Source organism: Barbus barbus, assembly GCF_936440315.1.
Source record: "Barbus barbus genome assembly, chromosome: 50".
In the NCBI taxonomy this organism is placed as follows: domain Eukaryota; kingdom Metazoa; phylum Chordata; class Actinopteri; order Cypriniformes; family Cyprinidae; genus Barbus; species Barbus barbus.
Genome location: NC_136728.1, coordinates 3153237 through 3178411, shown reverse-complemented (window position 1 = coordinate 3178411; position 25175 = coordinate 3153237). Strand labels below are relative to the sequence as shown.

The window sequence follows — 25175 nt, the reverse complement described above, 5'->3', positions numbered from 1 at the left end:
TGTAGGTGTGGCACTTTGATAAACGCTTGTTAGTAATTTAAAATATATATATATATATATATATATATATATATTTTACAAATATGTATTGCATCAATGCAAATTACAAGTTCACACAATAGACATTCCAGGGCAACAATGATGTCCAGAAATTGTTGATATCCGTAATCTTTCCTTACACACATTTGACAAATTTCCAGCCTCATATCTAAATCAGGAAAAAAGAAAGAAAGCCAAAGAATGGTCCTCTGTGTTCACATTGTATACTGCTTGTGGACAATAACTCATGTGATAGTTTGTGGTTTGCAAAGTGGTACTTCCCTGGAATGTTGTGAGAGCTCATACACATGCATGTTAAAAGTTTCCGTTTAAAATGAGAAGGAACCATAAACCATAACACTGGGTCAGTTGCTGAAATACTATAAGGCGGTCTCTTAAGAGTGAGTAGAACTTTTTTTTTGTTCAGGTTCAAATTATACTAATCTACCTTTTCTATGTAACTGAATTTAAAATGTTATGACCAGCCTTGAAGAAGAAAAAAATAAATAAAAATGGATAACTTTAAAGACTAGTCAAAGTAGTTGACCACTGTAAGTAGTACAGCCACTGAGTATGAAATCTATATTAAAATATATTTATCTGTTTTTGAAAATATGTTGTATTAGAATGCACCTGTTTTACGGAGATGAAAAGCGATCAAGACTTTTGCAAAACATCTACAAACTAATATAACATTGTTGCAAAGTTGTTGTGTAATTTCAGTATACTGTAAATATTTTTTTTAAATGTTATATATAAGACGAGAAAGGTAGAACAGTGTTATCCTGCTGATTCATGCAATGTCATATTGCTTTCACCTTAACTTTCATCATTAATTTGTTTAAATTGTGTAACAAAAAATTAATGGGGGATGCTTTTGTTTGCGTCTCTCCCAACTTGTACCAGAAATCCAAAACATCATATAAACCTGATTGATATACCTGTGTGTGTGTGTGTGTGTGTGTGTGTGTTACATATAAATACTCTTGTATATAATAAATACTTTTAGATGTAAATGTATTTATTATATATAGATCAATAATTACAGAAACATAAAAAAGGTAATCACCAATAGTTTAGACCAGCTGTGGCACAAACCTTACACTAGTGCGTGCGTGTGTGTATGCAAATTATACACATACACACACACACACTATTGTAAGGTTTGTGCCACAGCATACATGTTTATATGTACTTTGTAGCACAGTTCATGGGAAGGAAGGAAGGAAGGAAGGAAGAAGTCAGAGTCGGCGTGGCTGAGGCTCGGGTAATTTATTCCAACTTTTAAACAAACAAAGAAATACTCGTGCTCTCTGGCACTTCCAATAAACAATAAGTTCAGCACTTGGGTCGCTCACAGCCACAGACGTTCTCCCCGAGTCCTCAGTCCGTCTCTCTCCCCTGCTCGTCTGCCTTTCTGTGGCTTTTACACTCTCTCCCCGCCAATCACTGGAAATGAGAAACAGGTGAATGTCATCTTGCACTTGACCCACTTACTCACCGCTCGTCTCCCATCTGTGCCCCCGGCCTGTGGATCACCTTGAATTTAAAGGGCTTGAGGGCCAGATACCAATGGGTGATCCGCACGTTGGTATCTTTCATGCGGTGGAGCCATTGTAGGGGCGCGTGGTCCGAACAGAGAGTGAACTCTCGTCCCAGGAGATAATAGTGGAGGGTGAGAACGGCCCACCGGATCGCCAGACACTCCTTTTCAATGGTGCTGTACATAGTCTCTCTCTTTGAGAGCTTGCGACTGATGTACAGCACCGGCCGTTCTTCACCCTCTATCTCCTGGGCCAGGACGGCCCCAAGCCCCCTGTCCGATGCGTCTGTCTGCAGCAAGATGGGGAGAGAAAAATCAGGAGAGTGCAACAGCGGTCCGCCACACAGAGCAGCCTTTACCTGGGTGAAAGCCTGCTGACACAGCTCCGTCCACTGGACCGGATCTGGTGCTTCCTTTTTAGTAAGGTCAGTCAGCGGGCTGGTGAGGTCCGAATAATTAGGCACAAACCTAATAATAATAATTAGGCACAAACCACAAGCCTTACCTCCTTATTGGTCTTGGGTCTCGGGTAGGCCGCAACCGCTGCGGTCTTATTAATTTGGGGACGCACCTGCCCATGGCCCAAGTGGAAACCCAGATACCTGACCTCCACATGCCCAACCGCACACTTCCTTGGGTTAGCCGTCAGTCCGGCCGCCCTCAGCGCTCTCAGTACAGCCCGCAAATGCTGCATATGCCGCTGCCAGTTGTTACTATAGATGATGATGTCATCCAGATACGTAGCGGCATATGCTGCATGCGGCTGCAGAAATTTATCCATGAGGCGCTGAAATGTGGCCGGTGCCCCGAATGGAAGCGTAACGAATTGGTGTAATCCGAACGGCGTTGTGAAGGCTGTTTTTTCTTTGGATAATGGTGATAAGGGGATCTGCCAATATCCCTTAGTTAAATCCAGTGTCGAATAAAATCGAGCTGTGCCCAGCCAATCAAGCAGTTCGTCAACCCGAGGCATTGGATACGCGTCAAACTTCGACACGGCGTTCACCTTGCGATAATCCACACAGAATCGTACCGAGACGTCTGTTTTAGGAACTAAAACTATCGGGCTTGCCCAACCGCTATGGGACTCCCCTATTACTCCCATTTCTAGCATCGCTTCTAATTCTGCCTGAACTACCTTTTTTTTGTGTTCAGGTAATCGATACGGCCGGCTGCGAATCACCACCCCCAGCTCAGTCTCTATGTGGTGAAAACGCGGCTTGTAGCTGGGCTGCGTCTGTACGAATCACCTCATAATTAAGATTCCCAACTCGCCGTATGACCTCAAAGGGTCCTTGCCACTTCGCGAGTAATTTAGAGCTAGACGTAGGCAGTAATACAATAACTTTTTCTCCCGGTGCAAATTTACGTAGCCTGGTTCCCCGGTTGTACAGCCGGCTCTGCCGGTCCTGGGCCTGTAACAAATTCTCCATTGACAGCCGCCCCAAAGTGTGGAGTTTTGCTCTCAGGTCCAGCACATATTGAATTTCATTTTGGCTGTCTGAAGGCCCGTCCTCCCAAGTTTCTCTCAGGACGTCCAGCACCCCACGGGGCTGACGACCAAAAAGAAGCTCAAAGGGGGAAAACCCCGTGGAGGCTTGCGGGACCTCCCGCACAGCGAACAAGAGGGGTTCCAGCCACCGGTCCCAATTTTTGGCGTCTTCCTGGACGAACTTCCGAATCATGGTTTTTAATGTGCGATTAAATCGTTCCACCAGCCCATCTGTCTGTGGGTGGTAGACGCTGGTGCGAATTGACTTAATGCCCAACAATTCGTACAGTTCGCGTAACGTCCGTGACATAAACGCCGTGCCTTGATCAGTGAGAATCTCTTTCGGGATTCCCACTCGGGAGATTAACGAAAGCAGTGCGTTCGCCACACTTTTTGCAGAAATGTTGCGAAGCGCCACCGCTTCTGGGTATCGGGTCGCATAGTCCACCAGCACTAATGCAAAGCGATGCCCGCGTTGCTGATCGTTCTAATGGCCCGATGAGGTCCATACCAATTCTTTCGAAGGGGACCTGCATTAGAGAAAGAGGGCTCAATGGAGCTTTTGGGGAGGCCGATAGATTTACCAACTGACATTCACGACACGCCGCGCACATTCTCGTGAATGCCCGGCCAAAAGAATCGGGTCATGAGACGATTTAGTGTCGCTGCCTGTCCTAAATGTCCCGCCATTGGATTACAATGAGCCGCCTGGAATAGCATTCAGCCACTCCCACCTGCGCGTCCACTCCCTTCCCCAGCTTTCTCCTTCCACAAGAGACATCCGCACACAAATACCCCAATAATTGACTAAACGCTGGCCAATTTGTCCCCAAAATCAGCGGATGCCGGAGGTGTGGATTAACTGCCACCTCCACATTATGTTTTTGCCCCCGAAATTGAATAAGCGCGGACATTAGAGGGTATTTCACCACATCCCCGTGTACGCACCGAACTGGAACCATGCGTCTTTTATCGAATGGTTCGAGCTGAATCAGGCTTTGGTGGATCGAGGTCTGGTTACAACCGGAATCCACCAAAGCAAGATAAGTACCCCCCTTAATACTCACAGGTACTTGGTACAGGCCAGCTTGATCGGGGGCAGCCTGTGGGGCATCCGGGAGCCGGATCATTGCTCCCACCTCCATCACTGGGCACCGGTCTATGAAATGCTCCGGGTCCCCGCACCGCCAGCAGGCCGGCCCAGGCCTCCCCGCCGCCCTAGTGGCAGGAAGTGGGTCAAGGGACTGACGGGGAGGGAGCGGAGAAAAAGGCACGGCTGCGGTCCCCGCACTGGCTAGCCCCGCCCCCCTGGGCGGCGCTCTCAGACTGGCCCCAGTCTCGGAAGGCGGTCCACCCCGCCCCCGGGGTGGAACTCGACCAGGGATGCCCGGACGGGACCTGGGAAGCGGGATAGGACGAGGGGAAGGGGAGACACTAGGGGAAAGAGAGAGAGAGAGAAACAGCTGGCAGAGATTCGCCGACTCCTTGGCACGCCACCATCTGGTCCTCCGCCAATTGGATGGCCAGGTCTAGCGATGTCGGGCGGTGGCACTGGACCCACTCTGCCGTCTTCTTCGGGAGACGGCCGATGAACTGCTCCAGCACCACTCGGTCCAGGATCTGCTCGAAGTCACTTCCCCCGGCCAACAGCCATTTGCGGCAGGCGTCCCGGACCTGCTGAGCCAACACGAAGGGCCGGCCACTATCGCCCAGCTCCAGCGACCGAAAGCGCTGGCGGTGTTGTTCTGGGCTCCGGCCGACCCGTTGGAGGATGGCTCGCTTCAGGTCAGCGAAGACCAGGAGGTTCTGGATGGGCAACTGTTGGGCCGCCACCTGCGCCTCCCCTGAGAGCAGTGGTATGAGATGCACTGGCCAGTGGTCTCGTGGCCACCCACATGCCTCGGCCGACTTCTCGAAGAGATCGAGGAAAGTTTCCTGGTCATCCTGGGGCCCCATCTTATTCAGGAGCAGATGTGTGGGGACAGCTAGGTTCCTAGATGACGACCCCCCTGCCCGTACCTCCTGGTCCATACAGCTCCGGAACAGCTCGCGGTCCTCCTGCTGGGCCTGCACACAAGGGCGCTAAAACGCCGTTCTTGGTCATCCCGCATATCTTGCAGCGCCTGATGATGTTATTGGTGGAGGCCCGCGAGTGACTGGATCACTTCCGCAAACGGCGAACTTGGTGGGGACTGCATGACAGCGGCGGCCGGCTTCTTCCTTCCCGGGTTTCGGCACCAGTGTAGCACAGTTCGTGGGAAGGAAGGAAGAAGTCAGAGTCGGCGTGGCTGAGGCTCGGGTAATTTATTCCAACTTTTAAACAAACAAAGAAATACTCGTGCTCTCTGGCACTTCCAATAAACAATAAGTTCAGCACTTGGGTCGTTCACAGCCACAGGCGTTCTCCCCGAGTCCTCAGTCCGTCTCTCTCCCCTGCTCGTCTGCCTTTCTGTGGCTTTTACACTCTCTCCCCGCCAATCACTGGAAATGAGAAACAGGTGAATGTCATCTTGCACTTGACCCACTTACTCACCGCTCGTCTCCCAACTCTCTCTCCCGCTGCAGACTCCACTAACCACGCCCCTCTCACCACATACTTAGAATATGCATTAATGGTAAATGGGTCATGAACTAATTTTGTACTATATTATAATGTTCTCTGAGGTTCACTTATAATGTTTGTGTGATTTTACACCAAAGAAAAAAAGTAAAAAGAAAGAAAAAAAACATCATAATTTAGACGTAATAGGCTATTTTCCATCCTGTTTTTGAGCCTCTCTCCAGAACGGTCTTTTTTATGGGGGGTGCATTCAAGACTTGCAAGTAAATGCCCACTGCTATGCCCACTACTTGGCTTACAGTTTTGCTTATTAAAATAGTAGATGGACACTGCTGTGACTGTGAAAATAACGTGGGCCATTAAAACATACAAATACTCAGTGTATGGTCTGGAACAGAAGATGCAATAGGCTAGTGGTAAAAACATCTTTACTCAAACTTTGCGACATACTGTTGGATCCACTCTAGTTAGACTAAGCACTGCATCATCTTTTACTTTCAGTCTCTCTAAACAGCCTGCATCATACTGTCTTTAAAAATGAATCCGTAGTAAAGTAAAGCAAACAAACAAAGTGTTTCACTGATGGGATCTGTAGCTCTTCTGATCTGAAAGAGAAATGGATTCACAACATGACAACAGCACTAGCGTCCAATCTAGATATGGTATTAGGATCATAAGGAAGGCGTATCAGTGGGTGTGGCTAAGAGGCAGTGATGTAGAAGCAGGCATTAATCTTCTCCAGCTTTCGCTGTACTATTAAGTCAGAGGGTGGGTTGCACCAACAAGGAGAGAGAGAGAGAGTTATAATATCAGATTCATAAAAGCATATTGCATGCAGTTCAGGAGGAAATCTGTGTATCCATGCGTTACTGATGATAGAGAATAGCGTACGCTCGGATGCTTTCCAAAATGGTGCTACGCTGACACAGAGAGGCAGAGAGTAGACAAATTGTTGAATACATGTTATTTTTACTTTCTTTGAGGACAAAAAGTATTCTCGTCGCTTCATAAAATTCAGATTGAACCACTGATGGCAGATGGACTCTTTTGACAATGTTTTTTATACTTTTCTGGGCCTTGACAGTGTTCATTACTTAGCAGTCAATAGGACAGTCACAAGCCTCACGGTTTTCATCCAAAATATCTTAAATTGTGTTCCGAGGACGAACGAACCTTTTACACGTTTGGAACAACATGGGGTTTAGTGATTAATGACAAAATTAGTTTTTGGGTGGAGTATCCCGTTAAAATATATTTTTTACATTAACATTTTAATGACAGTATATTTATTAAACAAACATTTATTTGGCCTATTTTATTTTTCAAAATAAGCAGAAAATAATAAAGTGGTTGTTTTAAACACGCGTTAACGTGTTTTTTATTAAAAACAAACAAACAAAAAAAAACATTATTTTAGCTGAAGTATTTTTATCAATACCGTGTGCTTTTTACCCCATGTGTGGGGTAAAAGGCCCCCCTTGCCACCTCATACATTTATAATATTTTTAAACAAAATAAAGAACTTGTATGATTTATTTTCACACAAAATCTGTTGCTCCATTAATGTTCAATAAGGTAGACTGAGTACATCTGAGACATGTGTACAGTTGAAACACCTTAAAAAACTTGCGTATACACGAACCCCAAGCTGTGATTTTTGTGTCTTTCCACTCCGAAGATATCGGCAAAAGTTTTTTTTTTTTTTTTTTTCATGAGATTTTCTTTTGACCATCTCCCTTCCACAATGAATAGCTTATTATTATTTTATGATTGTTAAACTTAACATATATCATTGCCAACGTCACTCTGTGCTCTAAGAATAGACATATTTCATGACATTGTGCCATGCAAGGTCTTTTCATAATCTAGAGAAATGTGCGAGCATGTCAGTGGGGTACAGTTGAGACACAGTGTATTAACTGTACCCTGATTGGTGTCCTATTGCTTCACATGCTGTTTAGTTGTACAGCGTTATGATAATAGGATAAAAGTCTAATTTACACGTATGCTACGCAAATTCTGTTTAATATATATATATATATATATATATATATATATATATATATATATATATATATATATATATTTCTTTTTTTTGTGATATTTCAACTGTCTATTATAAATGGACATATTTTCTAACATGAATGTTAAAAGGATTACATAGCATTTTAAGAAATGTACAAGGTGGTAAAGTCGGTACAGTTGAGACACCCTTTATAGGTTGCTATGTACTGTATGTACAGCAAGCATAGGCAACGTCGGTGCCGATATCCTGCAGAGTTTAGCTCCAACCCTGAAAAAAACCTAACCTGCCTGTAGCCTAGTGATCCTGAAGAACTTGATTAGCTTGTTCAGGTGTGTTTGATTAGGATTGGAGCGAAACCCTACAGGACAGCGGCACTCCAGAACCGACGTTGCCTATCCCTGTTATACAGTAACAGTTCAGTCATATAAAATAAAATGCATACAGAGGCTGTGTGTGTTTGTGTACTCGTATTACCTACATTATGGGGACCAAATGTCCCCACAAGTATAGTAATACCAGTAAATTATAACCTTATGGGAGTATTTTGTTTTTAGGTTGTGAATTAAATAAAGCAAATAAAGAAATATTATGAGTTATAAAATTATTTAAAACTTTAATTTTGTAATTTATTAAATTTGCATTAAATGATTAGCCAGCTTTAGAGCATTAAGAATTGGTGTCTCAACTGTACCATGGTACTGTTTCAACTGAGACAAAAATGCATATTTACATTTAGTCATTTGGCAGATGCTTTTATCCAAAGCGACTTACAATATGGGAATACAAAAAGCGATTCATCTTGAAAAGGCAATCAGACAGAGGAAGTGCTTGTAACACCAAGTCTCAGTCATTGTTCAAATAAGTACAAGCTAGTAAGGTAAGGAGAGAAAGATAGAGGGAAAGATTAAGGTTTTTTTTTTTTTTTGGAGTTTAGGATGAAGTCAAGTAGTGCCGAAAGAGATGAGTTTTCAGTTGTTGCTTGAAGATTGACAGGGATCCAGCATTCCGGATAGGGGTGGGAAGATTATTCCACCAGCCAGGAATGGTGAAGGAGAATGTTCTGGAGAGTGATTTTGAGCCTCTCTGTAATGGTACCACAAGGTGTCGCTCACTAGCAGATCTCAGTCTTCTGGAGGGGATGTAGTTTCGTAATAGTGAGTGGAAGTAGGAGGGTGCTGAGCCTGTGGTAGTTCTGTATGCAAGCATCAGTGTCTTGAACTTGACGCGAGCTGCCACTGGTAGCCAGTGCAAGGATATGAAGAGAAGTGTAACAAGGGCTCTTTTGGGCTCATTGAAGACCAGTCGTGCCGCTGCATTCTGAATCATTTGTAGAGGTTTGATTGTGTTTGATGGCAGACCAGCATTGCAGTAATCCAGCCTAGAAACGACAAGGGCCTGGACAAGAAGTTGTGCAGCATGGTTTGTCAGAAAGGGCCTGATCTTTCTGATGTTGTGTAGTGCAAACCTGCAGGATCGAGCAGTCTTTTCAATGTGCTCTTTGAAGGTCAGCTGGTCATCAAAGATTGCACCAAGATTTCTGACCGAAGTTGATGGGGTAAGATTCAAGATAGAGATTTCAAGATTTTTTTTATCCGTCACATACACAATTATACAGAGTATAACCAGCAGTGAAATGTAGGTCAGGTCTGCTCCAAGGACAGTGCAACTATAAAGTATACAAATATTAAGAAAAATAAAAGATAAAAAAATATAAATATAAATGTGCAGGTCAGTATGCTGTTGACTTAAATAGTAATAAAGAGGAATGTGCAAAAAAAAAAAAAAAAAAAAGGTGCGCAAAAATGTTGTACAGGGTATTTAAATAGCAGCAATATGAGGTAGAGAAAAATTATGAATAGCTTATTGATATGGTGATATTTACATGGAGTCAAGTGATGTTATGACACAGAGTTTGAGTTTAGGAGCCTGATGGCCTCGGGGAAGAAGCTCCTCCTAAGTTTCTCAGTTTTTGCCATCAGGCTACGGAAGCGCTTACCAGATGGAAGCAAAGTGAATAGACGGTTTCCAGGGTGATTAGAGTGCTTGATGATTTTGACAGCTCTATTTTTGCAGCGTTTGAGGTAGATGTCCTGCAGAGAGGGGAGAGCAGACCCTGAGATGCGCTCAGCTAAGCGCACAACTCTCTGTAGTGCTTTGCAGTCCTGATTGGAGCTTTTTCCATACCACACTGAGATGCACTGAGTCAATACACTTTCTATGGTCCCTGAATAGAATGTTTTCAGGATTGCTGGTGAGACCCTGAATTTCCTCAGCTGTCGCAGATGGTACAGTCTTTGCCTGGCTTTCTTAATCTGTGTTTGGATATGTGTAGTCCAAGTCAGGTTCTCGGAGATGTTTACACCGAGGTACTTGAAGCTACACACCCTCTCCACAAGGGTCCCCCTGATCATTAGAGGAGTGTAGGGCTGCTGCTGTCTCTTCCTAAAGTCCATGATCAGCTCTTTAGTTTTGCTCGCATTCAGAGAGAGACAGTTGTCCTGGCACCATGATGTGAGTCTCTCTACCTCATCCAAGTTTGCGGTCTCATCGTTGTTGGAGCCCAGAACCACAGTATCATCAGCTAATTTGATAATAGATGTGGAGCTGTGAGAGGACACGCAGTCATACGTGTAGAGAGAGTATAGCAGGGGACTCAGGACACAGCCCTGTGGGGCTCCTATGTTCAGAGTGATGGAGTTTGAGGTGAACTGGCCAACTTTCACCACTTGAGGTCTGCCAGTGAGGAAGTCTTGAATCCATTCACACGAGTGAGGAGTTTAGGCCGAGGTCTGTGAGTTTAGAAGCCAGCTTGATGTGGGCTATAGTGTTGAAAGCTAAGCTATAGTCAATGAATAGCAGCCTTACATAATTCCCATTGTTGTTGTCCATGTGTGTGAGGGAAGAGTGGAGGACGTGAGAGATGGCATCGTCAGTGGATCTATTTTTTCAGTGGATCATCGCTGCTCTGCCTGCTGCTCAATTCTCTCTTTGTATCGGTGTTTGGCGGCTCTTACTGAGCGTCGGAGAGCATAGCACGATGCTTTGTACTCGCTCATATTCCCGGTCAGAAGAGCCTCATTGTAAGCGGCAGAGCGTGTGTTAACCGCAACACGGATTGTTCTCTCCACCCACGGTTCCTGATTGGAGAATATCCTTACAGTTATTGTTTCTGTAGCTTGCTCGGTTAGCGTGTTTACAAAGCTTAATGCTACATCCGTGAACTCGCTGACGTCAAAAGAACTCGCCCGGAACATGTCCCAGTCGACGTCATCAAGAGCCGCCTGCAGCATAGCCTCTGAGTGGGAGGGCCAGCGCGTCACTACTCTCTGCACCGGAGGATCCTGAACGAGCCTTTGTTTATATTCTGGAGTGAGGAAAATGGCGGCATGGTCCGATTTGCCAAAAGCCGGTAGTGAGCGGGCTTTGTAGGCATTCTTGAACTGAGTGTAGCAATGATCCAGTGTGTTTGGTCCTCTAGTTGGACAGGATACATGTTGATGAAAGTTCGGCATGACCTGTCTGAGGCTAGCTTTGTTAAAGTCTCCCGTGATGATGAAGGCAGCGTCAGGATGTTTGTTAATGTAGCCGCTGAGCACATTGTGAAGTTTAGACAATGCCAAGCATTTCTGCCTGTGGTGGAATGTACACAGCAGTAACAATGATCGATGAAAACTCCCGGGGCAGATAAAATGGGTGGCAAATAATGGAAAGATGTTCCAGATGAGGCGAGCAGGAACACGACAGAATGGAGATTATCCTGGGATCACACCATTTCTTGTTAATCATGAAACACACTCCTTCGCCCCTGGATTTACCGGCCTCTGCTGTTCTGTCCGTCCGAAAAACAGAGAAGTTATCACTTGGCATTACAGCAGTGTCCGGGTCCGAGGACAGAAGCCACGTTTCGGACAAACAAAGGATGTTACAAGTCTCTTATGTCCCATTGGAAACTAATCCTGGCTCTAAGGTCGTCCATTTTATTCTCCAAGGATTGGACATTTGCGGGCAGAATGTTCGGAAGATGAGGACTGTGAGCCCTTTTCCTGAGTCTATCTCGAATCCCAGCGCTTTTCCCATGGTGTTTCTTGATCCGTCGCCTTGGGGGGGTTATTGTTTATCTCCGCGTTCCGAAAAATCTCCAGAGGCCATGATGGATTCCTGGATAGAGTGTTCTGGAACAGGTTAGTGTAGCGGTTTCCAATGTCCAAAAGTGTTTCTATGTTATATGATCAGTGCCCACGTGAAATGTGTAAAAAGAGAAAGTAAAAGTAAGTAAAAAGGTAAATTGAAGCTAAATCTATGCGGAGTGACCTGGACGGCGTCCGAACACAGTGGCGCCATTTTGTTTTTTGTAATCATTGATGAGCCTAACTGAATCGTGAAGTCATGCTGTAGAGTCGGAGTGGCAGGGAAGACAAGAAGCTCCGTCTTTGCCAGGTTGAGCTGTAGGTGATGTTCTTTCATCATTGCCGAGATTTCCTCCAGGCAGCCTGAGATCCGTTCAACTACCGTTGGGTCATCTGCTTGAAAAGAAAGATAGGGCTGTGTGTCATCGGCGTAGCAGTGATAGGAGAAGCCATGTGCATGTATGATGGGACCCAGTGATGTAGTGTATGTGGAGAAGAAGAGGGGTCCAAGAACCGATCCCTGAGGAACTCCAGTGACCAGTTGATGTGGTTTGGATACCTCCCCTCCCCAGGCCACCCTGAAAGATCTACCGGTTAGATAGGATTCAAACCAGAGAAGTGGAATCCCAGTGATGCCCAGTGATGAGAGGGTAGACAGGAGAATCTGATGATTGACAGTGTCAAAAGCAGCAAAAAAGATCCAGCAGAATGAGGACTGATGATTTGGAATCGGCCTTTGCAATTCGCAGGGCTTCAGTGTTCAGAGTAGCACAGTCTCTGTTGAATGGCCACTCCTGAAACCTGACTGTTTAGCATCCAGTTTGTTGTACTGTGAAAGAAACAGTGAGAGCTGGTTGAAGACAACTTGTTCGAGTGTTTTCGTTACGAATGGAAGGAGAGAGACAGGTCTGTAGTTTGGATACTTCTGCCTCGGTGAGGGGACAGAAGGAGAAGATGGGAGTTAGAGCAGTGAATGTGGTTGATTGGAGGTCTTGTGTGTGTGGAGTTGAGAACTGGTTACTGATTGTTCTAGTTTTGTCTGTGAAAAAAGTAGAAAAGTCGTCAGCTGTTATCGAAGTGGTTGGAGGTGGAGGAGGGGGACAGAGGAGATAATTAAATGTTCTGAAGAGATTACGCATGTCTGGAGCGCTGTTGATCTTGTGGAAATGTGAGGATTTGGCAGTGTGGACTTCAGTAGAGAAAGATGAAAGCAAAGACTGATACCTACTCAGGTCCGATGGATCGTTTGATTTGCGCCATTTTCTCTCTGCCACTCTGAGTTTGGTCCGATTCTCACGAAGAACATCAGATAACCAGGGGTTAGAAGTGGCATTACGTGCTGGCCTGGAGGAGATACGACAGATGTTGTCTAGACAAGAGGTTAAGGTAGAGCATAAAGTGTCAGTAGCTGCATTCACATCCAGAGATGAGAAATGGGTAGACGAGGGAAGAGAGGAGGATACTACAGAGGAAAGAAGGGAGGGGGAAAGGGAGCGTAGGTTGCGTCTGAAAGTAACCGGTAAGGGAGATGGTGGCACCTGGGTGCAAAATGTAAAGTAAATGTAATGAAGAAATGGTCAGAGATATGTAGTGGTTGTACCAGAATGTTATCTGTAGTACAGTAGTTGTGTGTGTAAATTAAGTAAAGTTGGTTGCCTGATTTGTGCGTGCTAGTAGTGGTAAGGCGTTTGAGATCAAATGAAGCTAGGAGTGAATGGAAGTCTGTAGCATAAGGCCTGTCTAGGTGAATGTTGAAATCGCCGAAGACTAAGAGTGGAGCACCATCCTCCATGAAAGAGGACAGCAGTCCATCCAGCTCCTCTAGGAAGGTGGCTAGAATTTGGCCAGGGGGACGGTAGATTACCACAATCGGGAGCCTTTATAGGAGCTGTTACAGTAATGGCATGAGATTCAAATGAGTTGAGATTGCCTAGGGGAGAGTGGGTTGAGTATTTCCAATTGTTTGAAATGAGCAGACCAGTGCCCCCACCCCGGCCAACTTGCCTTGGGTTGTGAGAGAAAAAGAAATTGTGAGAGAGAGCAGCTGGTGTTGCTGAGTCTTCCGGACAAATCCAGGTCTCAGTCAAGCCCAGGATGCTGAGTGTGGATTGTAAGGAAAAAGCAGAAATTAAGTCAGCTTTGTTGACAGCTTACTGGCAATTCCAAAGACCCACAGAGAAAGAAAGAGGTGCAGTGGAAGATGTAGAGATAGGGCGCAGGTTAGCAGGGTTACGTAACCTTCTGCGTGTGTTTTTAGAGCGAGGTTGAGAGAGAACCGGAATGGTTAGGAAACACATGATAGAGGTGAAAGGATAGAGGATCAGAAAGTGTGAGGGAAGATAAAAACGATACTTAAGTGTGTGCTCAGTGTCGTTGCTCGGTTAAAGTCCCGCAGGAAAAAAAGTCCTCTGTCTTTCCACTCGTTGGTCTTCACACGAGGAGGCTGAGCATGACGGACCTCAAATAAATACAGTCTAGGAAACTAGAGTGAAAACAGCTGTGGCCGGCTTCTGATCAGCCCAGCCAATAAGGTTAAACGGACTGCTAATAGCTCAAGACGAAACTAACACTTAGCACAATCACACAGGCTCGTTCTCAGCTGAGGTGCAAATTATTCTAATTACCAGTAAGTGCAATCAATCATAAAAACCTCAACGAAAATGCAGAGTAGAAATAGGTAGGAAACAAAATTTTGTTTCTAGCAGCAAGTAAATAATTTAAACAACAGAACTGCGACCAACTATTCAAAACATTTACGCTAGCTGCCGTCCGTCTCTTCTGGTGACTAATCAGCTTTCCCTATTTATGAGCTAATTGTGGAAAATATAAACTACTTATGGCTATCATCAATTTACAATATTTTACACAAGCAAAAGAAATATCATGTGAAAAAATCACTTAATTTCAGCATCTAGTTTTTTGTGTAGTGATGAAAAAAGCAGAAAGTGCCTCATATTTTGTTCTGCAATTATAATTTTTTTTCAAAATAACCTGGCTAGCTATTGTGTTTATTTTTTGCACATTATACAATTCTCCTTTATTTCTGAATGTAATAATGCAGTTTGTGCTTGTTTAACCTATAAACAACAACGTAACATGCAGACCTATACTGGTATCTAAATATGATTGTATAAATGCTATAGTAGATCTACCAGATCACCCTCCACCGGATGTTTAATGAGCAGCAATAAACCACATGTTGGTCTTTTAGAATACCTATTCATACTTCTGTGGATATTTTGGAGCAAGTAACTCAAAAGTAACTAAAAGTATTGTTACGCATTACAATTCAGAATCAGTAATATTGGGATGTGTCTAATTACTTTCAAAAGACAGTAACTAGTAATATATAATGTATTATATTTTGGAAGTAACTTGCCCAACACTGTCAGTTCATGATCTACAGTAACTGCAGGCTTTTTTGTGCTATTTTGGAGCAACACAGACTTGATTTCATCTGAGAAGAATTGCAACAGTGATGTTTTCTGAACGTTTTCTAAACAGAAATGTTTCTAAACATGCAGAATCGTGTTGAATAGAATGCAAATCATTCTACAATTTGCTGTATCCATGCTGTCCAGGTGGCTAGAGTGTGTTACTGAACTGTGTAGGAGCCCATTGATTTTGTCAAGACAAATAACAGAGAAATATTTATTGGTAAGTAAATATTTAAAACCACAACAGCTGGTACTTTAAATAGTTTTACAATACTGATAATAGGTGTGTGTGTGTGTGTATTACAGGCGGTGTCTTCAGAAGAACCTGCAGGGCTGTTTTCTAAAGCGAAGAACTTTACCACAGGACGACAACAATGTCAGAAGATTCGACAGCATTTCTCATCATTTATATCATCATATTCCTGATTAGTTTTCCTAATACTGTGCTGGCGTTCTGCTCATGCATTCGCAAGATTCACCGTAAACCTATCCCCATTGACATATTCATGTTGAACCTCACTGTTTCTGACCTCGTCTTCCTCACCTTCTTGCCTGTCAAGATGAAAGAGGCTGCAGATAACATGGTTTGGAACATGCCCTATATCTTGTGCCACTTCAATATGTTTTTCTTCTTTCTTCCTTTCTGTTCCAGCAGCCTGTTCTTGGCAGCAATAAGTGCTGAGCGCTATGTTTGTGTACGGTTTCCAATTAAGTATAAAAGTCAAAAGAGAAACATCTATGTAATATTAATATGTGTCGCCATCTGGGTGCTTGTTACAGTACTAATAGTATTTGCTTACAAAGCCACATACACTAATTCTGAAATACACAACACTACTAATCTGGTACCAGAACCTCAGAGATGTTACCGTAAATTCACTGCAATGCAACTGAGAGAACTGCTTAAAATACGTCTGGCTGCTCTTGTGCTATTAAGCTGTACTTTCATCATTTGCTGCTTCTGTTACATTAATGTCATCTATATTTTGTTGAAGCTTCCTCTCATTAACCGCAGTCGCAGGCTCCGGGCGATTGGACTGGCTTTGGGGACACTCCTTGTATTGTCAGTTTGTTACGCTCCTATCAGTGCATCATACATAGTTGGCTTCATCAGACAAGAAAATCCAGAATGGCATATGAAAGCTTTAATCCCGACTACTTTAAATCCATGTTTTAATCTTATTATATTTTTCTGTATCTCTAAGGAGATGAGAAATGCAATCTGTGTTTTTGCAAATGCTTTGTTTCAGTTATATGCCTATTCAAAGAGGTTTATGTTGTTGTGCACTTAAATATTTGAAGTATTTAGAAGAGATCGTGGCTTGCCAGAGACATTTGTGCCCATGAATATGCAAAAACAATTTCATTATCCCAAAGTAATCATCTACACTGTTTAAAAACAATTCAAAACAAAATATCAATATTCAGGGCAATGAGACACTATCTATTAAACATCAACAGATTATAAAAGGGGATTAAAAGCACGATGATTGATGATATTGATGTAGATGATGATGGATTGTGAGCCCCGTATAACGCGGTTAATAATTCTTGTTTTGTTTTTTTTAATTAACGGTGAATAGAAGCCTCAATCATAGTATAAGATACCCAGTTTTGGGAAAGTTACTTTGTAAATATAATAGGTTACTCCAAGTTACTCTATTTCAATCGCTTTATTAAAGTAATTTAACTATTTACATTTGATTACTTTTTGATTACTTCTCTAAATTTCTAACGGGTGTTTTCAACTGTTAATCTTTTTCCAAACATTTAAAACAGACAGGTTTAACCTTACAGTAGAACTCAAGACTGTCAGACTTTCAAAATCCTTCATCGCTTGATTTGAGATGATAAAAATGTCATTTTAAAGCACATCCAGACTTTAGCACCTGTTCATACTTCGAGATCGTTCTGAGGTTGAATACAGATTTAAAATAAGAATATATAGTTTAGTGCACTCTTAAAGAAAAACTTGAGATATTTGGCAACCCAGCGCTGGGTAAATATTGGACAGAACATGAGTCCACATTCTATTGGGTTTCTCTCAAGGTTTAGTTTCTCTCAGGGTTTTTTCTCCATTCTGTCACAGAGGGGAGTTTTGGTTCCTTGCCGCTGTCGCCTCTGGCTTGCTCAGTTGGGGACACTTGATTTTTTAGCGATTATTGTCAATTTGATTTCACAGATACTATTTAAACTAAACTGAGCTAGACAATGACATCACTGAATTCAATAATGGCATGCCTTTAACTGAAAACTGAGTGTTTCATCTTATTATTATACATTACTGACACGATATCCAGTATCTATTTGATACTGTTAAGTGCTTTGACATAATCTGTATTGTATCTATATATCTATATAAATAAAGGTGACTTGACTATTGATTTGTGCTTGCTGATGAAAGTACAATAGGCCTACCTCAAATGCAAAGGTAAATTTCTCAAATGACAACAATCATTACGATTATAATTTTGAGCAAACATAATTTTGTATCAGTTTAAACATTATACCTATGACGAAAGATTTAATTGACTAAAATCTGACTAAAATGCTCATACATTTCATTGACTTGGATAAGGTTGACTAAATGTGATAACTAAAATGTACATTTGAGTAACACTAAGACTACATTAAAAATGGCTTCCGAAATTAATACTGCTGTATGGCTAATTAATAATCTTCTTGCTAAAATGTCAAGTTTTCATTGACTAAAACTAGACTAAAATACCTTAGAGTTTATCTGACTAGAACTAGATTAAAACACTTTAGAGTTTATCTGACTAGAACTAGACTAAAATACTTTAGAGTTTATCTGACTAAAACGAGACTAAAACACTTTAGAGTTTATCTGACTAAAACTAGACTAAAATACTTTAGAGTTTATCTGACTAAAACTAGACTAAAACACTTTAGAGTTTATCTGACTAGAACTAGACTAAAACACTTTAGTTTATCTGACTAAAACTAGACTAAAATACTTTAGAGTGTATCTGACTAAAACTAGACTAAAACACTTTAGAGTTTATCTGACTAAAACTAGACTAAAACACTTTAGAGTTTATCTGACTAAAACTAGACTAAAATACTTTAGAGTTTATCTGACTAAAACTAGACTAAAATACTTTAGAGTTTATCTGACTAAAACTAGACTAAAACACTTTAGAGTTTATCTGACTAGAACTAGACTAAAACACTTTAGTTTATCTGACTAAAACTAGACTAAAATACTTTAGAGTTTATCTGACTAAAACTAGACTAAAATACTTTAGAGTTTATCTGACTAAAACTAGACTAAAACACTTTAGAGTTTATCTGACTAAAACTAGACTAAAATACTTTAGAGTTTATCTGACTAAAACTAGACTAAAACACTTTAGAGTTTATCTGACTAAAACTAGACTAAAATACTTTACAGTTTATCTGACTAAAACTAGACTAAAATACTTTAGAGTGTATCTGACTAAAACGAGACTAAAACACTTTAGAGTTTATCTGACTAAAACTAGACTAAAATACTTTAGAGTTTATCTGACTAAAACTAGACTAAAACACTTTAGAGTTTATCTGACTAGAACTAGACTAAAACACTTTAGAGTTTATCTGACTAAAACTAGACTAAAACACTTTAGAGTTTATCTGACTAAAATGAGACTAAAACACTTTAGAGTTTATCTGACTAAAATGAGACTAAAACACTTTGGCCCGGTTTCACAGACATGGCTTAGAATAAGCCAGGAGTAGGCCTTAATGTGTACTAGTTAAACTGGGGCATTTAAGTACCTTTCATGAACGTGGCTTAAAATAAGCTTAGTTAGTCTGAGACTACAGAGTCCTGAAGTAAATTAAGTAAGCTTAAATGAGAACACCTGGGATAGGCCTGATTAAGTTGAGTATAAGCACATGCCGTTGGTCTGATGGTGCTCATAAAAACCTGGAATGGACCAGAAAACATTATTATCGGTGTACATTTTGACACAAAGCAATGGCAGATGCAAAAAGAATTCGTTCAAAAAACTTCAGTGAGTATGAAAAAACACTACTGAAACAAATTTTGACCAACCATCCAGTTATTGAAAGTAAAATCCACACTACTGCTAGTGAGCAAAAGAAAAGGAGTGCTTGGAATGCAATTTGCAATGAATTCAATGCAAATGAAAATGCAACCACAAGAACAATACAACAACTTCAGGTGAGATTTCTTCATTATTATCATTGCACATTTCTCATATTCATATTTTAGGGACAATTTATAATGAATGATTTTTGCCTGTATAGACTCTGTGGAAGAACCTTAAACTGGCTTTAAAACGACAGAATGCAGAGATCAGAAGACAGCGATTTACTACTGGTGGTGGACCACCAAATAAAGACAAAACTGATGAATTGAGTGACTTGCTGTCTGGAATAATACAGCACCAGCAACCTCTGGATGGTATACCAGATGATGATCACTTGAACAGTTCAGATGAAGAACTGAGCACAAATGGTATGTTAGAAAGAAATTGGTTTCTTCCTTTGGTACATATATTCCACTCTGTCAATTTTTATTCTTCTTTCATTCTAAGGATCATGTGAATTTATTTGTGCCTCTGTTTTTCCCCACAGAAGAAAGGAATCTGAACAGGTTGGAAAAGCCAGAGCACAGTGAGTGTGTGCCTTCCACATCTGCTCCTGCATCCCTGAGAAAAGATGCTGCCACCACCTTTCAGCAGAGAACAAGCAAGATGACCATCCATGAAAAGTTAGCCAGAGAATTTCATGAGGAAAAAATGAAATATCTGAAGGAAGAACATGAAATGAAAATGAGAATTCTACAGGTTGAATTGGATATGAAGTTGGAAGAAAGAGGTATGATCCAAAAACGATACAGTAAGGAGGCAATTGTGATTACCAGCCATGGTGAAGAATATGATGTATAAACAATAAAAAAAATAAACCTTTTGTCATTTAGATATTCATGACTGAGTGTATTTAAACAACCACAAACTACATTTTCAACCAGTATTGGTTTAGTAATTTATTTTTTATTTTTATTTTTAAATTTTGCTGCACACTATTTTAATTTTGTACAGAACAAAAATTATCAAGGCAAAATAAGCCATAATGAATACATTCCATATTGAAATACATCTCATCTAGCTGAAGTGCTGCAATGTGAAAGCAACTCTGTGTGCAAGTCCTCGTTGGTCACTGGCTGCCTCAGTCATGGGCACATCTGCTTCATTGTCATCTTCCATTGGAGGATCAGGACAGCAGCGCTGCTTCAGGTAGTTGTGCAGCACCGCTGTAGCAATGATGACCTTGCAGCATCTCCTTGGCCTGAAGCGAAGTGTATTGCGTAAACACTGGAATCGATTTTTCCATATTCCAAACATGCGTTCAACCATGCCTCTTGTTCGGATATGAGCTCTGTTGTATCTTTGCTGCTCAGCTGTTGTGGGATTTATGTATGGAGTGAATAAAAAGTTACTCTGGCCATATCCACTGTCACCAAGTAGAAGTCCACTATACTGTTCTGAAACTGAGCACATAATGAAGAGTTGAGAAAAATCCTTGAATCGTGAGTTGAACCTTTCCAGCGCGCAACAATGTTTGAAAACTCTAAATTAGGTGTGCATACACCCTGAACGTTGATCGAAAACCAGTTCTTACGGTTCCTGTACTCCTCAGCATCAGGGGTTGATGGACACTTGACAGGAACATGACATCCATCTATACAGCCAATGACACCTGGGAAGTGCCCATATTCATAGAATTGCACTTTGTATTTGGCTTGGTCAGCAGCATCAGGAAACTTTATGTAAAGACTCCTCAGTTCACAAATGGCTCTGCTGACTTTGTGAACTATTCTACACACAGTTGCTTCACTGGCACCACACAAATCACCAGTTTCACGGTGAAAGGTCCCGGATGCAAAAAACCTCAGTGTGAGCAGAACTTGGAGAGAACTGGGTAAAGGCCTTCCTCTCAGAGACAGACAGGAAAGTCTAGGCTCAAGCAAAGATATTATCTCCACTGCATTTTCCTTGTACATACGAAAGCGGTCTTGAAAAGCTGTGTCATCAAAGTAATGTAATGGATCACTCCTATCCACAAGTACTCTGGCTGGCCTCTGTTGTGCATGTTGGTTTTCATTTAGATATTCCAAATATTCCATGCTCCCTCACAAACAGTACTAAGCAGGAGTTAAACCTGCCTCTTTGAAGGATTAATTTAAGATTCAATTTAGTCATAGACTAGCTATAATCCTTCCTCTTGCAATCGGCTTTGTTTAATCCAGAACAGGCTAAATCTTTGACTATTTTAATATATATCTGTGCAAGTCGCTTTAAGTTAAGACAGCTCAAGTGGGCAGTTTAGTCTGGGACTAGGCTTAAACCCTATCTGTGAAACCGGGCTAACGTTTCCCGTTAAGGGCTTAAAATAAACCAGGACTAGGCTAATTCTACTTAAATTAATCCACACTAAACAACTGACTTTCTGAGATGTTGCTTAAATTTGGATTAACTAGTTCTAGACTACAGAGTCTCAGATTAAGGTAATCAAGGACAAGTGAGATCATCTTTTGGAAACCCGAATAGATTAATGGCATGCACATGTGGCTAAGGAGAGGTTGCTATAAAAACCTGGTATGGAATACTTGTAATTCATTAGTCTTAAGGAGTGTGTGGAACAGGAGTCACTACACTTAACCAAAAAATGGATAAAGACAAAAGAAAACGCTCAAAAAACTTCAGTGAATTTGAGAAGACCCTTTTTAAACAAATTGTATCAAACTATCCTGTAATTGAAAACAAACAGCATGATTCAGGTACAGAAAACAAGAAGAAGAAAGCATGGATTTCCGTATTGAATGAATTCAACTCAAATGAAAAGGTAACCAAACGGACACTCCAACAAGTTCAGGTATGATTTATTGTTGCCCCATTCTTACAAATCAGTAAATTATAAATGTTTTCATTAATGAAATGTAAAAAGAAAACAATATTATGTAGAACTCCAACTTCAGAGTGTATATTATCTTGTAAAGGTCCTGTGGAAAAACATAAAAATAAACCTGAAAAAAACAACTGCTGCTACGCGTCAAGAGCGTTTCAAGACCGGGGGGTGCACTTCCAGTTCCACCAGACACAGAGGAGTTGGGGGACTTGTTGGCTGGGATTATTGAAAGTCAGCAACCCCTGGAAGGTATTCCAGATGATGACCATTTGGACAGTTCAGGTGAGGAATCTTTCAAAGACTCATTTGATAGGACACGTCTCATTTACAGTAACATGTGTTATCCCATTCAACATACAGTAATTAAATGCAAGTCATGTCTTGTAACAAAAATGACGTAATGACCTTTATTGTTGAAGTCAAATGTAATACTAGATTTTTTCTTCCATGCAAAGATGACCTGATCTTCACCCAGGACTTGGGGGGCACAGGGAACAGTCAAGAGGCTCAAATTAATCCATCAGCAGCCAGCACCAACATGCAGCAGCATCCAGTCTCCTGCGGTAGCCTTAGTCAGCATCCAGCAGTCTCTAATCCAGGCAGCAGGTCAAGAGGGAAAAGGATGACCATTCATGAGAAACTTGCCATAGAGTTCCATGAATGTAAAATAAAATATTTAAAAGAAGAACATGAAGTCAAAATGAAAATTATTCATCTTGAGTTGTCTATGAAAGAGAGAGAGATGAAGCAGCAGCAGTGTCAATTGTCTTTGGAACCAAACCTCAGTTAAATAAAAAAAATGTCCTGAAATTTTTTACTTGTCTATGCCAATCGTTTATGTATCACTCAAGGCACATTTATGAGAAGCAAAAGCATCTCTGTAAGCAAGTCCAATTCTGTCATTGGCTAGCTCAGGGATGGGGACATGTTGGTCATCATCATCTTCAATATCAGGGTCTGGGCAGCCACACTGTTTAAGAAAATTATGAAGCACTGCTGTTGCAATAATAACAATGCAGCACCTCCTAGGTTCAAACCGCAGTGTATTTCGGAGACACTGGAAACGATTCTTCCATACACCAAACATGCGCTCTATTAGCCCTCTGGTGAGAATGTGAGCTTGGTTATAGCGCTGTTGCTCTGGTCTGACTGGATGGAGATAAGGGGTGAACAAGAAGTTTGTCTGTGCATACCCACTGTCACCAAGTAGAATTCCAGAGTGTTGTCTTGCTTCAAACTGAGTATATAAAGAGGAGTTGTGGAAAATCCTTGAGTCATGAGTTGAACCTTTCCAGCGTGCAACAATATTGGAGAACTGCATAGTGGGAGTGCACACTCCTTGTACATTTATTGAAAACCAGTTTTTACGATTTCTGAATTCCTTAGCATCTGCTGTAGAGGGACACTTGATGGGAATGTGGCAGCCATCGATACAACCAATGACTCCAGGGAAGTTCCCATATTCATAGAAATCTACCTTGTAGGTGGCCTGTTCAGCAGCATTTGGGAACTTTATGAAATCCTTTTTCAGTTCACATATAGCACTGCTTGAACAATACTTTGTGTACTATTTTGCACACTGTTGATTCACCTACACCACACAAATCCCCAGTTTCCCGATGGAAGGTTCCACATGCCAAAAACCTTAAGGTAATTAATATTTGTAAGGAAGGAGAAATAGGGGTGCCTCTGACTAAGTCACCTGAAAGCTTGGGCTGCAGCAAACCAATTATTTCTGTTGCATTTTCCTTTGACATACGGAAACGGTCAAGAAAATGTAAATCATCAAAATCATTTAGTGGGTTGCTCCTGTCTTTTAGCAACCTTCTTTCTGGTCTTGGTGGTGGTCTCTGATTGTCATTGAAATAGTCAAGGTAATCCATTTTTTGCTACTGTGGACGTGAGCCTTGTGGCAAGCAGTTTTTAATCTGAGGTTAAACCTGCTTCTGACCAGGTTTAATTTAAGACTTAATTTAGATCTGGATTAGGTCTAATCCTACTTCTAGAAATCCAATTGTTTAAGTCAAGACTAGTGCAAGTCTGAGACTATTGTAATCCATGTGTGAGAAAGCTACTTCAATAAATCCAGGTTTAAAATGACATTTAGTCTACGACTAGGCTTAATCCCCGTACGGGAAACCGGCCCTTAGAGTTTATCTGACTAAAACTAGACTAAAATACTTTAGAGCTTATCTGACTAAAACTAGACTAAAATGTTGAGACTTTTAGTCGACTAAATCTTGACCAAACCAAAATAGGATAAGGCTGACTAAATTTTATAGAAATAAATAAATAATAATAATAATAATAATAATAAACTAACGAGGAAATTTAACACGAGATTAGACTACTAAGACTAAAATTGAAAATAATATTAACACTAGTCTGCGGAGGATACAGTTGCTAATGAGCCAGTCATTAGTTAGAATCACATATTACTTATTATTAGTTAGGGCATGATCATAAAACTCAGACCTATTGCCAGAATGTAATCGGTTAGTTAGCTTATATTATGACTGAAATGTATTGTACTGTTTTGTCATTATATCGAGCTGTCTTATAAAACGTTTTGACCATGTGGACGTTCTTTAATGTAATACTAAGTGAATGTTTAGACTATCCCGAAGGTCTAATTTTGGTAAATTTTTGTTGACTGCCTCTTCAACATATAGTTTATATGTGTTTGTAAATATCTGCTCAGGTGCAAATGTGTTGAAAGTGCTTTACATGTGGATGTTGATGCCCCATCAGCAGACATAAAGCTCACCTCTATAGGCCTATATATCCATTCTTTGTCCATCACTTATGCATGCTGTTACCTTGGTCAATCAATTTTTACAACTAATTGTACTTTTTTTTACATTTACATTTATGCATTTAGCAGATGCTTTTATCCAAAGCGACTTACATTCAAGTTACAGTTTCTACTATTTGAGCTACAGGAAAGTAATAGATCACGGAAATAGACATTTACATTTACATTTATGCATTTAGCAGTTGCTTTTATCCAAA

The 25175-nt window shown here is 41.3% G+C and overlaps 1 protein-coding gene and 2 pseudogenes across 3 annotated transcripts; 1 reads left to right on the top strand and 2 right to left on the bottom strand.

Annotated features, from left to right (window-relative positions):
- Positions 1-15598: 15598 nt before the first annotated feature.
- LOC306868301 (free fatty acid receptor 3-like) lies at positions 15599-16516 on the top strand (the record flags this gene model as incomplete). The annotated part of the gene is made up of 1 exon (XM_079414411.1): positions 15599-16516. One exon carries the CDS (start codon positions 15599-15601, stop codon positions 16514-16516), a length of 918 nt encoding a protein of 305 aa, XP_079270537.1.
- Positions 16517-20359: 3843 nt separating this feature from the next.
- Positions 20360-21381, bottom strand: LOC306867991 (putative nuclease HARBI1; annotated as a pseudogene). Its single transcript has one exon. The product of its transcript is annotated as a putative nuclease HARBI1 (transcript).
- Positions 21382-22998: 1617 nt separating this feature from the next.
- LOC306868300 (putative nuclease HARBI1) lies at positions 22999-24046 on the bottom strand (annotated as a pseudogene). The gene has a single exon. The product of its transcript is annotated as a putative nuclease HARBI1 (transcript).
- Positions 24047-25175: the final 1129 nt, after the last annotated feature.